The sequence below is a fragment of the Leiobunum rupestre genome, chromosome 9 (genome assembly GCF_980474605.1).
Source record: "Leiobunum rupestre chromosome 9, qqLeiRupe1.1.hap1, whole genome shotgun sequence".
NCBI lineage: Eukaryota > Metazoa > Arthropoda > Arachnida > Opiliones > Sclerosomatidae > Leiobunum > Leiobunum rupestre.
Genome location: NC_143392.1, coordinates 10,277,127 through 10,295,775, shown reverse-complemented (window position 1 = coordinate 10,295,775; position 18,649 = coordinate 10,277,127). Strand labels below are relative to the sequence as shown.

At 38.5% G+C, this 18,649-nt stretch overlaps 1 protein-coding gene across 2 annotated transcripts in view; it reads right to left on the bottom strand.

Annotated features, from left to right (window-relative positions):
- cac (calcium voltage-gated channel subunit cacophony) overlaps positions 1 to 18,649 on the bottom strand; it is a 338,819-nt gene that overhangs the window by 173,757 nt on the left and 146,413 nt on the right. For both annotated transcript variants that reach the window (XM_090158840.1, XM_090158839.1), the window contains exon 3: positions 10,471 to 11,026. In XM_090158840.1, the coding sequence (XP_090014966.1) occupies positions 10,471 to 10,871 (401 nt within the window). In that variant the 5' untranslated portion in view covers positions 10,872 to 11,026. The remainder of the gene's footprint in view (positions 1 to 10,470; positions 11,027 to 18,649) is intronic.

Genomic DNA, 18,649 nt, shown 5'->3' with positions numbered 1-18,649 from the left:
AAACAAACTTAACACATTAGGAGGATTGTGTGTATTCTGACCGTCGTACGTCTTGTTAAATTTTGCGCTAAAGTGAGAACCGCTTCCCCAGCGACCGAAAAAACGCGTCTTTTTTCGTTGCGCGAAATTTTTATTCGTCTCGAAAATTCGCCAAGTGGGAACTAGCCTTTATAAATAAATATTTAAAAATGTTGCGGTAATCTAAGAGATTTAATACGGGATTATTGGGTATAAAGAAAAAAAGAAAACGTAAATTTTCGTATCGCTATAGTTGCTACAATGACGAGCTAATAAGGAAAATAGCCCGCGGCCAATTTTGATCAATCTGTTTTTAATCCGCTGGCTTCCAATTAAGAAAGTCGATGTAGAGGAAAATTTTAATTAGAATCTCGCTGAAAAGGGCGATCAATGAAATATGTGGGGATGGAAAAAGCGACTCCTAGCGGTAAAGGTTATCAGTATCTAATGACAAAACACAATTACCTCTTCGTGCCCTGAAATACGGACGGTCAAAACTTTAAAGTCATTTAGGGGGAGATAAATGTTAAATATTTACTAAAACGTGGTTTTCGTGGAAAATGTCCAGCTTACAGCGATAAAACCTAATTGCCGAGGTAACAGATTAACGAAAGCATCTGTGTAGGGTAGATCGTATTTTTTTAGGATAGCAGAGGCTTAACGAAACCACGACAAAACCAAAGATTAAGTTACCGCTTGTCGCTTGTGTTCTAAACTGCTTTATTATCACCCGCCCACGCCTCAATTTCATCCCCTAAGACTTAGCTTCGAACTTTTTCAAATCTACAACGGTGAAACTGCTAGAATCATCACTGTTTATGTCTTTATATACAGTGACGGCGATCCCGTGGGGGCTCTGGGGCTCGAGCCCCCACAGGGAAAAACAAACGAGGGCAGAGCCCCCACAGAAATTAAATTGAGGAAAAATAGCAATTAGGGAAAAATTTCAAATCTCACTGCCTTTATTTGGGTCCGAATTCGGTTTTTTTACAGAAGCTATTTTGAGATTGCAGATGCGAGTAGCATTAAGATAATATAACCGTAAAATTGATTTCAATAGATTCGTCCAAACAGAAAATCTCCCCTTCGTGTACCCTATTTTAGCTAAAATACCTTTGTAAAGTATGTGGCCAAGAAACGCTTAATTATCTAGCCATGTACACAGATATTTTTCTAAAGATATCGACTTAACTTTTATTATCAATGTATTCATTGACGGATGGGATATAAGAAAGAACACTTTAAAAAAAAATATAGTATTTAAAATTTAGAGCTGTACATTTTCTTGCTTAAGTTTTAAGTATATGCATTTTTGGATAAAAAAAATAATGGCCCGTGCCCCCCCAGAAATATTTTCCGATCGCCTCCGCTGTTTATATACAGTTAAGAATAAAGATAACATTAGTAGATCAAAAATAGGTCAAACGCCTGTAGAAGTGTTCCTTACGCGGCACATCGGTGTGCAGGATGAAATAGCATTCCAGGGGCGACAGATAAATAGGATCTTTTGTCGAGAGCTTAGGGACTTTGTGAAACAACCAACAATCCATAGACTATATTGTTTCCAGGACGGTTTGTCAAAAAATAAGGGGGGGCTTGAAAGGAGGGGTACTTTATTGATTTGGTCGAAGTATAAAACCCACGAAATGCGTCAGAATCAAAGCGCTACTCTGTTTTTTTTTTGAGGATCACGACCGTCTCGCGCGTGTTTTAATTTAACAGGGCTAATCCCGAAGATACACGCTCACGGTTTCAGATTTCTTCACAGCGGGAAATAAAACTCCCTCTGCTCTCCTCTCGATTCCCTGGCGACCGAAAATGGAACTAAAGAATAACCGTTGTTATATTTTTGTTGGGAGTAGGAATTCGGAAGGTAAAAAACTGAGTAGGGTGTCCACAGCGTCGGTTGAAATTACGTAACACACGTTTTAAAACATGTCAATCTCAAATTAGAAAATTAGCATTAGAGCACAAGATAACAAGTTGGCAAGCCAAAATATACCTCTCCTCGGAAGAGTTTTTAATTTTCAATGAAGCGTAACTGTATCCGTGGTTCTGCGGTAGAACGCTAACCTGTCGTGCAAGAGGGCTCGGGTTCGAATCCCGACCGTTTAAAAAATTATACTACACCCAATGACAAAAAGAGGTCGCTTTTGGAAAAACCTTTTCCCTGATTCTAAGAAACTGCGTACGCAGTGATTACCCTTTGCCCCGAAAATGCGAACGCGTTCGCAGGCCTGACATACAGACCCACAGACAGACAGACACGGTGGTTGTATAACCCCTCCTAGGGTACAAAGTCCCCTCGGAGAGGTAAAAATAATAATTGCAAAAATAACAATAATAATGGCAAAAATTTACACTTATAATGACAAAAAATAACCATAATAATGGAAAAAATAATAATAATTGACAAAATAATTATCATGGGAAAAAATCAATAATAATACCGAAAAATAATGATAATGAAAAAATAACAACAATAATGGAAGAAAATTACAATAATTATGGAAAAAACAATAATAATGGAAATAACAATAGTAATGGAAAAAAATAATAATGGCAAAAAATTACAATAATAATAGAAAAAAAAACAATAACAATAGACAAAAAAAAATAATAATAAATTATAATTTATAGACGACTATTTGAAAATGTAGTCACTAGGGAGTCCAAGTGGAAACTGGACGAGACTGTCAGTATCCAAAAACATTTCGTTAAGAAAATGAACATTAAAACAGTAGGAATGTCATCCTTAAGGATAATGTGTGTCTTAAGATAAAACTAAACCAGATTTGAAGACTCTCTTTAATTAAGTTTCAACTCGTGTAATCGAAGTTTTACGCTCGAAACCTTTAAGTATTTAAAGCGGCGTATCAATTTCAATCCAAATTAAAATTTGGTTATAGTGTCGTTCGGAAAACCACAGAAATATGAAAATGAAATAGAGTTGAAAGCTGTTAAAGCTACCTCCATTAAAGCTCCTTTGTCCCACCGCAATTATAGTCTCTATCGTTTAATTAAGTCACCGGTTTCCCATTATTAGCGGTTTGCGTATAAATATAATTTAGAAGTTTGTCGAATTCACGCTGGAAGCGAACAGCGGGTGGCGCGTGATAGGGGGTTTTAGAAACGCTCGCAGCGCCGCCTAGGGGCGAGTGAATGCAATTTCTTAATGGGCAAGACTACCGCGGGCTGCTCTATAATATTTAGGCCGACACTCGCGTCAGGCCAGATTGGATGGAAGAGGGCAGGGAGAGCGTCTCTGACGTTTTTGACGTATCGATCGAAAACCTTCCTACGGCGGAGAAGGTAAACTAACGTCAAAACGCCAGCGACATCTAGGCGTTGAAGGAGAAATTAAGGGACTCCTCCCCGTTTAACTTTTAAATTACCGATAAAAGGGAGACTTTCCTGTCATATACGGAACTAGCAAACGACATATTTTATAAGTCGTCCTGGCTAAGTTCAAAGCAAAGATGCTCCAAAATTAAATTTCCTGGTCGATATCATCGATTCTCTAAGTTCTCTATACGTCCCCCGGGTATAGAATCCTTACATTTCTCGTTGAACAAATAGTATTGTCAAATGCTTTGTGATTTTTCCCGTTGTACGAAGCGCAATTTTTCTATATTCCAACTATACACCTATTCGTATCATTGGTCTCATACGAACTCTTGTGGTACTTATTATATTAGTTAAGGGGGAATAATACAGTAAAAGCCTCTTTTTAGTTCAAGCTGAACGTTTCTGTTTTAACAATTACATAATTGAATTATGTTTTTCTTATTAGGCTGAACCTTCCTCTAGTGCTTAACATAATTTTGATAATTCTAATATTAATAGTTAACGAAATATAAGGTCCTAACTAAAGGGTAGTTTGGGCGCTTGTCCAACTTGTTTAGCTCCGGGGGTCCGAATTAAAACGTAATAACTTAATTATTTGTAAATTTAAAATTGTCAAAATTATTTTAGGCACTAAACCAGAGGCTGTTTTTCGCTGAAATATTAATTTTTTAAGTTAAAAGACAAAATTAAAAGAGTTCAGCTTGAAATAGCGCGAAAGTAGAAAATTTCCCTCACGACTATGCACTCACTGCATAAAATGAAATATCTTGGTTGTAAAATGAAGTCAAAGGAAGGTTTTGTATGAGCTATACCAATGTGACGTGTACCGAAATTATCTGGGCATTCAGGGACGTCTGAAACTGGCGGGGGGGGGGGGGGGGTCGAACTGCTTCGACTATTAATTTCCCAACAGATTTTCAGTTCGATTTTCTAGTAGGTTATTTGAGAAAACACAGCTTCAATTCTCAATAGTCATTGCACAGAAGATCCAATTTTTGAAACCCTTTACTTCCGACGCTACTGAGGGTGTTCGATATCATACTCACAATTTTAAAGCAAGGCTCGGCTCCCACTCGTTTCGAATGTCGCTCAATAGATGTCGCCAATAATAAAATTTAAACAAGTTAGTCAAGCCATAAGGCAGATCACTGAGCTTTAGAGTGGTATAATAATCATGATTAAATGAGTAAAATTTTAATCATTATTAAATTATTTTAATGACAATTTAATCAATATAATCACGATTTAATCAATATAATCACGATTTAATCAATATAATCACGATTTAATCAATATAATCACGATTTAATCAATATAATCAGGATTTAATCAATATAATCAGGATTTAATCAATATAATCACAATTTAATCCATATAATCACGAGTTAATCCATATAATCACGATTTAATCCATATAATCATGATTTAATCCATATAATCACGATTTAATCCATATAATCACTATTTAATCAATATAATCACGATTTAATCCATGTAATCACGATGTAATCAATATAATCACGATTTAATCCATATAATCACGATTTAATCCACATAATCACGATTCAATCAATATAATCACGATTTAATCAATTTAATCACGAGTTAATCCATATAATCACGATTTAATCCATATAATCACGAGTTAATCCATATAATCATGATTTAATCCATATAATCACGATTTAATCCATATAATCACGATTTAATCCATATAATCACGATTTAATCCATATAATCACGATTTAATCAATATAATCACGATTTAATCCATATAATCACGATTTAATCCACATAATCACGATTCAATCAATATAATCACGATTTAATCAATATAATCACGATCAAATCAATAATCACGATTTAATCAATATAATCACGATTTAATCAATATAATCACGATTCAATCAATATAATCACGATTTAATCCATATAATCATGATTTAATATTTTCAATCTCGAATTCATAGTTTAATTAAGAAGAAGTCTAATTTTTAATATTAATTAACTTAAATACCTGGTAAAGTACTAAGACAAGTAGTGTTTTTTAAGGGTTTAATAATATTTTTTCAGGTAAATATCGAGTAAATATACAACGTTTATCACAGATTAATGACAAATTATGTACCGAAAAAATAATAACAATGAACTTAATAAAATACCTCGTAAAATACTATATCGAGAAAATATACAAATATTTGAATCACGATTTAATCATTTTAATCTCGATTTAATCACTTTAATCACGATTTAATCACGTTAATCACGATTTAACAATTTTAATATTGATATAATAATTTTAATAATAATTTAATCATTTTAATGGAGATTTAATCATTTTAATGGAGATTTAATCATTTTAATCGAGATTTAATCATTTTAATGGAGATTTAATCATTTTAATCGAGATTTAATCATTTTAATGGAGATTTAATCATTTTAATCGAGATTTAATCATTTTAATGGAGATTTAATCATTTTAATCGAGATTTAATCATTTTAATGGAGATTTAATCATTTTAATCGAGATTTAATCATTTTAATCGAGATTTAATCATTTTAATGGAGATTTAATCATTTTAATCGAGATTTAATCATTTTAATCGATATTTAATCATTTTAATTGAGATTTAATCATTTTGATCGATATTTAATCATTCTAATAATAATTATATACTTATATAGGCCTACTTATAATTATTGATAAAACAAAATAATTCGATTTATAGATTTTTCTACCTATTTCAATATTATAAAATCAAAGGATAAATTCTCAAATGTTACAAAGAATGAACTGGAAGGCCAGTTTTAAGATAATTATAGGGGTTAAACCGGCAATCAAAATACCGAAAAAGCCCACCTGACTGCGAAGCGTGGGTGGGTAGGGAATATTTAAAGTGGGCATTTTGAACTTTAAGTTTTATACTTCACAATAAGGGCTAGTACCACCCAAAGTTCATCTCTTTTTACTTCGTCCTACTTTGCGTTAGTGTCTCCGACAAATTACCTTAAGAAAGGGTTAATATTTTGAGTGTTTCTAAGTACATATGGGTCCCCATCAGCCCTCGCTTCAACCATATTGCCCAAAAGAGTAGTGTCGCCGTTTAATTCGGTTCTTTTTTTCTATGATAACCTTTATTTATAAACATCGGGTATAAAAATCTTTTTCAATGGCTATACCAGTTTGGGTCCTTGAAATCTTAGCAACTGCTGAAGTGACAAAAATTAATTATACGTCAATACATCCGGTAGGAAAATCTCTCTCGACCACGTTAAACTTTGGGCCCTCGAGGAACCATAAATTTGGGCATTACATATTTCTGAAACCATTACGGCAATAAATATAAATGATACATCATGAGATAGGAAATAGAAAGCATTGTCCGTCCCAATTTCAAGTTGTTCAAATCGATTCCCAGTTATTTGGTCATTAAATATATTTATATGTAGGTGTAGAACTAATATTATGACTTGACCATCTTGTTTACAAAGTCCTTCTCTCTCTCTCGTGGTGGCTCTCGCCTTTTTTGTTTTAACTAAAAAAGTATGAAGGATCTATGTACATTCAATATGAAAGCCAGTCAGGTTTTGGTAGGTTTTTTTTTATTGGTGGGTTTATATCATGTATCGCGGGCGAGTTGGTAACGTTTTCGTATGCGGGTTACCACTTTTACAGGGGGAGGAAGGGAGGGTTTACGATGGGCCTCGCGTTAACAGCAATTGGTAATTCCATCTATTGGAAGCGAAAGTAGACCACCTTTGATCTCTATTTGCGCTGGTTCCCGGGATTAAAAGAAGGCGGAGGGGTGGGAAATTGAAACGGGGCTACCTCGTTAACAACAAACTACACCCCCTTCGAGCCCCGAACCCCCCGAACCCCCCAACCCCAGAACACAAACGGCGAGAGCCAGTACAGTATAGTCAATCTACAAGAACAGTCGGAGACGAATACGGAGGCCGGATTCGGAGGTCGAATAACGATCACTGACACAGATAGCTAATGGAAACCTCCGTCGAGGGCACCAATCCGATAAGGTAAGGAAAAATTGTCCCTAAGAAGGGACACAAAGGACGGAAAAAAGGGGCAGCTTGACCACAAAAACGCAACCTTAATCGGATGATTGAACGCGAGCAAAACGCCTGGCGGGCCCGAACCCGAGAAAGCTTCTCTTCGCGGCCACCAGAAGTCGCTAGCTCGATTGAAACTGTTTTTCCCCCCTCCACACAAGAATCCTCCACACGTTCTTTTAGTCTTTACACATAATAGCGAGAAGGATTTTTGGATAAATGGAACTTTTCTCGCAAAACCGTTTCCGGAATAATAGAATTTCACATTCAGCCATCGATTTCTGGCCTCCGATTATTAACTCCTGAAAAGTTCTGGGAAGTGGGTGAAGGGGACACGGAGGAATCGTTTCCTAGTAAATAGTATCGTTGCGATATACGTAATAATCGTTCGAGGAACTTGGGAAAAGTTGAGTCGGATTACGTATTAATCCACGTCCAGTTTTAAGTTCGACATTACGACAGCCGGACACGTAAAATGCTAGGCGCGACGCGATTTCTTATTTACTTCGTGCGGAAGAAACAAGTTCGTCGTGGTGGCCCGTAATAAAGTTGCGCGGTGTTTGAACGCGATTAAGTGAGATTGTTAGCAAACTTCCAATTATTTTGCAATGAAGTCTAATTTACATATAATTAAACTATGTTGGGAATCAGCGTGGAGCACATATTACACACGAGGTGGGCAGTGAGAATCAACGTGGAGCACATTTTTCATACGAGCTGGGCAGTGGGAATCAGCGTGGAACACATATTACACACGAGGTGGGCAGTGGGAATCAGAGTGGATCACATTTTACACATGATGTGGGCAGTGGGAATCAGCGTGAAGCCCATTTTACACACGAGGTGGGCAGTGGGAATCAGAGTGGATCACATTTTACACACGAGGTGGGCAAAGGGAATCAGCGTGGAACACATATTACACACGAGGTGGGCAGTGAGAATCAGCTAGGAACACATTTTACACACGAGGTGGGCAGTGGGAATCAGCGTGGAACACATATTACACACGAGGTGGGTAGTGAGAATCAGCTAGGAGCACATTTTACACACGAGGTGGGCAGTGGGAATCAGCGTGGATCACATTTTACACACGAGGTGGGCAGAGGGAATCAGCGTGGAGCACATTCAATACACGAGATGGGCAGTGGGAATCAGCGTGGAACACATTTTACACACGAGGTGGGCAGAGGGAATCAGAGTGGAGCACATTTTACACATGATGTGGTCAGTGGGAATCAGCGGTTGTCACCCAAAAAGAAATCATTTGAACCAACATCAACGAAATGCCCATTTCATATCCTTCCCATCCATTAGTGGGTGAAGGACAAAATCCGAGAATAAAAAGAGAAGAAACTTTGGGAAAAGTGGGAGTCGCGTTCACCGAAAAAAAAGGGGGCCAAAATGAGAATCCTTTGATTCCATCTCGTCCTTCCTACTTTAAAACGAAACTCAACGCTGTAGCCTACAGTCCTACGGACATTTGAATAGCGTGTTCTCTTTCTGAGGCCGCCCGAGCACCTGTGGTCCGGAAACGAAGTAGTGACGAAGCCCTACCAGAACCCTAAAGGTACGGTTCTAAGACCAGGGGGGGGGGGACTCCGTGAAAGTGGCAGCATCGCGTGCCGATTTCAAGAATATAGCCAGACCCCTTCCTTATTTAGATACGAGCCCCATATAGAACTAAGTTGAGAACTTAGGATTAAGAATCATGCAACTCGGAAGTTCAAGAGAGGACATGGTGGTTCGAGTTTGGGCAGGAGGGGATTTTTTAGGAAGCCTTACTGGGCAATGGAACAGTTACAAGAAGGCTGATCCAAGAGAAACTCTTTTTTTAAACTAAGCAAAAAACGTAAAGGTGTATAAAGCTTTGAGGGTTGTGACGGATATTGGATTTCAATAAATCAAACTGCTAAAAAGGAGTGTCGAAATTGCCATAAATACAATACTCAACACACTAGAAGATGGAAAAATTACCTATGATTTCTAAAATTTATTTTCAACCAAAATACTTCTTAAATTCATTGTAATTCTATTTTGATTCGCGGGTTACGACAAGAGGTATTTTAGTAAATTGACTGTCTCGATATACATGTAATTAAAGAACCATTCATTTGTTTTGGGCAATATAATTATATTTTACGTCTATGAAATAGAATTTGGACCTAGTGCCTTTGGTGGTATTACAGAGGTACTTTTCAAATTGCATATAGAGGTACAAAATATAAAAGAATTATTGGTAAAGATGTCATAGCTAGCCTAGATACAGCCAAAACATAAACGCAAAATGACATTTGCTGATAACTATATACCTGCACTAAACTGTCGCGAGTGACACTAATATCAACTACAGTCCCGACCAAAGTGTACCTTAAAATTGAACGTAAACTGTTCGGTGCAGTCCAAGGAGACATCCCGAGGTGTTTCTCCACGATTTGTTTCAAACACGGGGGTTAAGTAGACCTTCATGTACCTTGAAAGCTCCTAAAGGGAAAAGTTTCAATGGACATTCGTTTTGCCATGGCCACCAAAAATGTTTTTCACAACTCAAGTTTCAACTTTCTCTACGTAATGACTAAATCACGAATTGTAAGGGTCCCCTCCCCCTTTGACGGGGGTATATAAATCCATAAGACAATGTCCCCCCCCCCCCTTTGACATTTTAAAAAAATGTCAAAATTAAAATTTGGGCAAAAGAATTAGGTAAAATTGATAAAATTGGGTAAAATCGATGAAAATGGGTAAAATCATTAAAATTTCGGTCAAATCATAGGGGTTTACAATTCGTGATTTTGTCATGATATTTAACGTAGAGAAAATTTAAACTTGAGTTGAAATAAACATTTTTGGTTGCCATGGCAAAACGAATGGCCATTGGAACTTTTTCCTTTTGGAGCTTTCAAGGTACATGAGGGTCTACGCAACCCCCGATTTTTAAGAAAAATCGGGGGAAAACACCTCGGGATGTCTCCTTGTCAGAGCACTCGGAAACAAACAAATATCCCCAATAACACGTGCAAATGAAAGTGCGGTACTCACGCAATATCTTCAAGCTTCATTCCTTTCAACCTGGTGTGCAAAAGAGCGCAAGTTTTGTGATCGCCGGTGTTGACGGCCCGTCTGCGGTTCAACCTGACCCCGGCTGGAAGGTCCGGAATGGAGAGTCGACTGGGAGTCTTGAGTCGCGTGGCCCTACCGGACACCGACGAGTCCGACTGCCTCTTTCCGGTGGTGGCCTCGTTGCCGCCTCCCGCGGGGGAGTTTTTGCGAGAGCCACCCCCGCCACCGTTTTCGGACGCGTTCGCACCATCCTCGTCTTCGCTCTCTTCTCGCTGCGTGGACAGAGTGCCCCGCGCCGCCAAGTGAGGGTGCGGCGAGATGTTGGGCGAGGACCCCCTCCGGCGGCTGTTTATGTGCCGGCTGCCCGTCACTCCGATCATGATGACCCGCGCGCCGACGCTCGACCGACGATGTCGACGATGATAAGATAACCACGGTCAGCCGGAGACCAGCTGACAAATGGAAGATCGCGACCCGTGACCCCGCCAGGACTTGCAATCTGATCAAGGGTTACCATCAACTTATCCGCGGTAATCTGTATTCAAAGAAATAAAAAAAGAAAGAAATTAGCATCTCTAACAGGTGGTCAAGGTCGTTCGCGCGTCGGAACAACGTCAAACGGAACACTGCTAGTGCTTCGCCGACGTATAAACGAATTTCTTCGCTTGACCAATAGGCTACTAAATTTCAATAAACGGTATTTTTATCCCCTTCTTTTCGATAGGAAATATTTCGAAAAATAAGTGGTTTTTGTTTCGTAACCAGATATTGGAAAATAAATTGATATTTTATAATATAGAACAACCAATTTAACTCGGGCAATATGTAGAAATCCCTCGTCCAATTTATATTACGTGCCTTCACTCAACATTTTAATGCGCCTAGATTTATAAACAAAATGTTTTCCGAAGGTACGCCTTTACCCCCCCCCCCCCAAAAAAAAGAAAAAAAATCCTTTAAAAAACTGAAATTTTTATCGGCTCGCTTGTGCATTTAAATTAAAAACCAAAATAATATAACCATTATTGCACAATTAAAAATTCACACAACAGCTGTTTCGCAAAGATTGATAAGAATAATAAAAATAATCAGCTAGGCTAATACCCAAGGCACCACCTTAGGCCTAAGTCATCAAGCGATTTTTAAAGCCATTAATTCAGGTGGCCTAGTTACAATGCGTGCGAGGGTGGTGGCAAGCCCTTCATTCCACGCGAGCCAACAGCTACACTCACTATTACCGTTAACAAGTTTTTATGGAAGGGGAAACCAAAGAACTCCGGTGAAAACTCCTCGAACCCGTGGGGAGATAACTTGCAAACTCAACGCGGAAGGAGTAGTTCCGAGTTTTCACCCAGTGCCACAAGCTGGGATCGAACCCGGCTCCTCTTGCTGCGAGGCCTAAATTCTAACCACTCCGCCACCCCACAAGATCCCCGCCCCCTTTGTAATGCTAGCGTCTAAAAAAGCGATTTGTAGTGTAATATAAGATGGTGTAAAGGGTTAATTTGAATGTTTTTATATTTTAATTTAATTATCCCAATTGATTCCCTTAATTTAAGTTTAACTCGATTCTCTAGGCTCTTCAGAAGCTCGACCTCTTCCATTTTTATAACGTGGTCCGGTACAGCGATTTAAATTGTCTTTTCTGTTCTTTTACACTTTCCAATAAATTTCGACGCGTTTACCCAATATTAAATTAATCAAATAAAAATCGACCGATTCGATTGTTAGGAAAAATTACTGAAATTAAATTAAGATGTAGAAATTAGAGTACCTTAAAATCTAATAAGTAACTAGCGTTCGTTCATCAACTCTATTCCCTTGAAACAGAAATCCATAGCTCTACTTGGAATGCTTATCCTGGCGTATCGCGTATGGTAAGATCACTCTGACGGCTTTGGCCCCGCCTACGAGAGACAAAATCCCCTTTGCGCGCGCTCCCCTCACGTTGCTGTTTGTTAAGTTAACATAGTGACGTCAAAAAAACCGTCAGCCACATCGAGACGAAAATCTGCCGCGATAAGCATTCCAAGTTGAGGTATGGATTCCTGCCGTTAAGGGGGAAGACTACAGGGGCCATTGTCTACTTTCGCGCTATTTCAAGCTGAACTCTTTTGTATTTTAACTTATAAAATTAATATTTAAGTGTAGAACAGCCTCTTGTTTAGTGCTTAAAATAATTTTGACAATTTTAAATTTAAAGATAATTAAGTTATTACGTTTTAATTCGGACCCCCGGAGCTAAACAAGTTGGGCAAGCGCCCAAACTACCCTTTAGTTAGGACATTATATCTCGTTAACTATTCATATTAGAATTATCAAAATTATTTTAAGCACTAGAGGAAGGTTCAGCCTATTAATAAAAATATAATTCAATTATGTCATTTTTAAAAAAGAAACGTTCAACTTGAACGAAAAAGAGGCTTTTACTGTATTCTTCCCCCTTAAGGACTACAAAGAAACCCCGTTTTCAAATAAGAAATAAAAAATGTCCCTCAAATTTTTTCTTACATTCGTGAGTAAAAAAAAATTGAATTAAAGCAAAAACGACTCTGTCTGAAATATAGGGCTTACGAGGAATAAAAAATGCGGAACAGTCAAAAGAAAAGGACTTTTTTTCCCAGAAATCTGTATAAGAACCTGGTGCCACCAAAGACCGGAGACAAACATTACGAATAAGCTGTGAAAGACGGGAGTCAAGGAGTCGCGAATAACGTATAGATTGAGCTGAAAACCACCTATAGAAATCCAGTAAAGCAGGCAGCATTACCTAATCGCCTCAATCAGCGATGTATGAATTTTCTGGTTCAGTCGCTAAGACTCGGCTCCCGATTCGGACCCTGACAGGGAGAATCGCTGAGGCCAGCGCGTTTTTCACCCTTCCCGCGCCTAAAGTTGCTTTTCCCCGGAATGCCTACTTAGGTATAAAGGCGCGCTAGTGGCTGAAACCAGGCCACGAGGTTGAGGCTGTCACGGTCATTGGAGTTAGACTACGCGAGGAAGAACGTCATTGCTATTTATAGTAAATCCATTTCTAAATAGGGAAGCTGACTTCTCTATAGGTACACGATAGGTATTGAGAGGTCTGTTGTTACGGGCTACACAGTTAGAAAAAAGCGTTTCCATGGGTTTTATTAGGGTTTGCTTTAGGTTTAAAAAAGGTTTAAGAAATTATAAACCCTTAAGGTTTGTTTAGGCAACTTGCATGGTTTGAAAAGGGTTTAAATGTTTAAAGGAAACCCCTATAGGTCAAAGGAAAACTCTTAGGATTCCAATTTAAGAACCTATAGAAAAAATAATAATTAATCCATTTTTAAAAACCCTTTTCAAACCCTGCACGTTTTAAACTATCTCACGCCATCTACGCCAAAATTTGATATCAAGCCGTATAATAATTTCATAAAACGTAAAGGAAGACGGACTTTCCCCAAAATGGTTTCTTTAAACATCGTTGCAATCTACATTTTTCGGTGGTTCTGTGGTAAAACGCCCGCCTGTCGTGCTAGAGGGCTTGGGTTCGAAACGCGCCCGTTGCAATCGCCAAAATTTGTTATAAAGTCGTAAATTAAATTAATTATTTTTAATTTAATCTATAAATACAGAAAGTGCTCATTTTTAAGCCTTGTGGGTTTGAAATTTGTGGAATTTTTTTAAGAACCTTGGGGGTTTATAATCAAACTCTTTTTTCTAACTGTGTATGACGGCATGTTTTATCTTTGCCTCGTTCCGAAAGGAAACGAATGGAAACCGTTTTTGAAAGCTTGTCAGAGCGGGTTTTAACTTGATTGATTTTGATCGATATCGGCGCGGAAACAAACGTTGTTTTGTTTCGACTTTCTTTATTATTATTTATTTCGTCTATGACACTGATATGTAAGCGACTATTAAACCAATGACGTGTGCCAGTGCAAATCGTTATACGCTCTTCAGTTAATACTTAAGGCTGGTTCACATGGGCAGCAGGGGCGTAGGAACTAGAGGTCGGGGACGGATAATCATTATCCATGACTAAATTGATTTTTTCGGGAAAAAATGTAAACAAAGAAATTTGCCGGTTAATATTTCGGAAAATGATTACAAAACATGTATTATTCGTAAAATTTTAGCTTTTTATCGAAAACAACGTCGCTTTTCCGATTAATTTTTCAAATTTATAAAAAATTAATCGGATAATACAGAAATATAAATTACTTGATCAAAACGTTTTACGAATAATTTTGAGAGCTTTATCTATTGAATAAAAGTTAACCATCCCCGACCTCTAGTAGGAACCAGGGGGTAGGGGCAATTCCCCTCCCTAGAATTTTGGTGGGAGGAGAAACTAGTGTTATTGCCCCCTCCAACTTTTTGGTTAGTTGAAATCTTCAAAATGCCCAAATACTCATTCTAAAAGCATATAAAGCTTATAGAACCTCAACTGTGTTTAAATTTCAGTTTTTTCCCGCCAATTTACATAGTAGTAAAAAGTACACATGCATTCGAAGAAGCTACACTCCATTAAAAATTCAAAACCATTCTCCAGACCCCTTTTCGTTTCTCTTTGCCCCTCCAACTTCTAGAACGTTCCTACGCCCCTGATGGGCAGTGTTTTCCTGGTTATTCTAGTTTTACCGCCTTTTCCCGTTGGTCTGGCCCACAGGAAAACGACTGTGCACACCATAGATATATGAAATAGTAGAGATCCACAATTCTACGAGTGACTGATACGGAAATGACAACTAGCAGACAACGCGAATTTTCTGGATGCGCTACGTTGTAGCGCCATCTTTCCACCAAAAGCAAAAATAATTACACGTGACTTCAACTTTACGTTACGCTAGGGCTATCAACATTATAGGTGTTTCTATAAAATACGGGGCGTCATGTGATAATGTTTTGTCTACGTCACATAGCTGTAGCTCTTGAAGGTAGCGAGCATGCGCTGCAGTTGCGGGACCCTTCGGAATCTGAAACCCGATGCAAGTAATGCACTTAAATAACAGGCGCTCGTGACGCAGATAAAAACATTTTATGATTCTCATTTTTTTTGTTTTATTTTATAGAAACACTTATTAGGTCTAATCTACCGCGTTCTATTTATGAACACCGATAGATGGCACTATTACGTAACGCATCCAGAAAATATTTTCCAAATTATAATTTTGGTCACCGATAGATGGCACTATTACGTAGCGCATCCAGAAAATATGGGTCTTCTGCTATCTGTCTCTTCAGTGTTCTTCCCACGGGCCCGTATGCAGCGTAAGGTATCTATACTATTTCACATATCTATGGTCCACACGGACAAAATTTTACTGATTTTACCGCCGCAAACGCTACCGGTAAACGAGAAAACGGAGAAAAAAATGATGAAATAGCGTGGGATGCTATAGCTCCGAACCCTTTTTACAAATCGTTTAATAACATAAATGATTTTTAACGAAATGAAACAATTAAATTGGGGATATTAAGAACCATTCCTTAAACACATTATCCCTAAATTTTAGACTTCTAACTTTCATTAAATTTAAATTAAATCCATTTCCCCAAAGACAATATTGAAGGCTAACTCCGAACAAATTCGGGAAACTCCGAACACCGCTTTTACAACTCCGAACACCATAGGGTAACTCGGAACACCAAAGAAATTATCAATATTCTAGGTAAGGTACGTTTATTAGTTTGCCAAGTCACTGGGATTGTTTTTAACTTATTTATAAATTTAGTTTTGAAGCAATTTAAAATTTAAAATATGGATTTCATAGAGAAAAAGCTAATATTTTCCGTCATTACGAGTTTTTAGGGGTACGATATCTTTAATATTCGCGGAACCTTATTTACGGGGCCGCAAGTCGTTCAAAATGAACAAGTTGGGGGGTACTCTTTTTAAAGTCGTACGATTTTCGAATCGTTTTCTACAACTTTGAAATATTTTATATGACATTTCACGGTTCTTAAGCTTTAAAACGAGGTCTTCATTGTCCATTTCAAGATATTAATTTTTAAACGAAAAGTATTCGGAGTTATAACTGTTCAGAGTTACCCACTCTGACTATATCTCTACTTTATTTTCCCGGTTTTTTGAAGCACTTTGAGCTCGACCAATCAGCGAGCGCTACGCTGTCACGTGATATTAGGAGCTAATTTTAAAGTCTTTAAGTGTAGGCTTACGAATTTTTGCGTCTATCACGTGACGCCATAACATTTGGCTGATTGGTCGCAGTAGCGGCGCTAAGGTTTTTTCACAGGTGGGCTAATTTATTTTGTGGCCCCTAAGAATTTGGTGGCCCTTACAACCATGGAGTGTAGCTACACTCCATTTTACAAATTTAGTGACCCCTTATAAATTTTCCGGGAAGCGAGAAGAGCAAGGTCGTTTTCTTGGTGCGGCTCTCGTCGCGTTTACTGGACCTTGTATCCGACCTAGAGGGGACACGTGCACGCCCGGGGTATTTCCCTAAATTCCCTATCTTTTCTTTCTATTGTCCATTCAACTTTCTCTCAATTTCCGCTCCGTTCCTCCCGAATCTATCTGTTTATGGTCTTATTGAGTAAACAAATTGATTTTGAAAGTTTTTTTTTAGAAAAACTTTTCTTGGCAATAAAACAAATTTCTAGAGATAAAGAAAATTCATAAATTGAAATATGTGGCCCTTTTAATATAAATATGTGGCCCCTCTCAGAAATGCAGGGGGGCTAAAGCCCACTTCAGCCCACCCTTAGCGCCGCTACTGATTGGTCGATCTCAACGCGCCTCAAAAAAAGGTCCTCTGTTTTCTCGTTTACCGGCAGCGCTCGCGGCGGTAAAATCCGCCAAATTTTGTCAGTGTGTACAGTCGTGTTCCCGAGCGCCAGAACAACGAAAAAAGGCGGGAAAACACTGCCCGTGTGAACTAGCCTGAAGCCATGAGTTGAAGACTGTTATACCCTAAGTCTCGCGTTCCATAGGTGTATTAGTGAGTCAAAATAATTATCTTAACTATGTGTAGAGTGACGTAGGATTCACGTCATACCCAAAAAATAAGCTCTAGAAAACGTAAAAACAAATTATTATTTAAAAATGTTTGATATTTGTAGAAACTCAAACGTTGCGAAGATATGGGGAACTGGCATACTTATTTGAATTCGTATTAAACTTATGGTAATACTAGATTACAGATAAAGGACTTTTAAATTAAACAGAAGAAAATTATTATTTTTGTGTAATTAAAAATAAAATGAACCTTAAAAGTTAACCTAATAACCCGAAACTAATTCTAACTTAGCTTAATAATGTTGGTTTTGAAACAGTAACTTTATGGACAACCCCCGAAAGAAAGTTCGGTTTAGCTCCGAATGCCGCCGTAAGATGGCGGTATGATCACCATTCGACACTTTTTCCCAGCGATGTTTCTCTCTCTCTCTCTCTCTCTCTCTCTCTCTCTCTCTCTCTCTCTCTCTCTCTCTCTCTCTCTCTCTCTCTCTCTCTCTCTCTCTCTCTCTCTCTCTCTCTCTCTCTCTCTCTCTCTCTCTCTCTCTCTCTCTCTCTCTCTCTCTCTCTCTCTCTCTCTCTCTCTCTCTCTCTCTCTCTCTCTCTCTCTCTCTCTCTCTCTCTCTCTCTCTCTCTCTCTCTCTCTCTCTCTCTCTCTCTCTCTCTCTCTCTCTCTCTCTCTCTCTCTCTCTCTCTCTCTCTCTCTCTCTCTCTCTCTCTCTCTCTCTCTCTCTCTCTCTCTCTCTCTCTCTCTCTCTCTCTCTCTCTCTCTCTCTCTCTCTCTCTCTCTCTCTCTCTCTCTCTCTCTCTCTCTCTCTCTCTCTCTCTCTCTCTCTCTCTCTCTCTCTCTCTCTCTCTCTCTCTCTCTCTCTCTCTCTCTCTCTCTCTCTCTCTCTCTCTCTCTCTCTCTCTCTCTCTCTCTCTCTCTCTCTCTCTCTCTCTCTCTCTCTCTCTCTCTCTCTCTCTCTCTCTCTCTCTCTCTCTCTCTCTCTCTCTCTCTCTCTCTCTCTCTCTCTCTCTCTCTCTCTCTCTCTCTCTCTCTCTCTCTCTCTCTCTCTCTCTCTCTCTCTCTCTCTCTCTCTCTCTCTCTCTCTCTCTCTCTCTCTCTCTCTCTCTCTCTCTCTCTCTCTCTCTCTCTCTCTCTCTCTCTCTCTCTCTCTCTCTCTCTCTCTCTCTCTCTCTCTCTCTCTCTCTCTCTCTCTCTCTCTC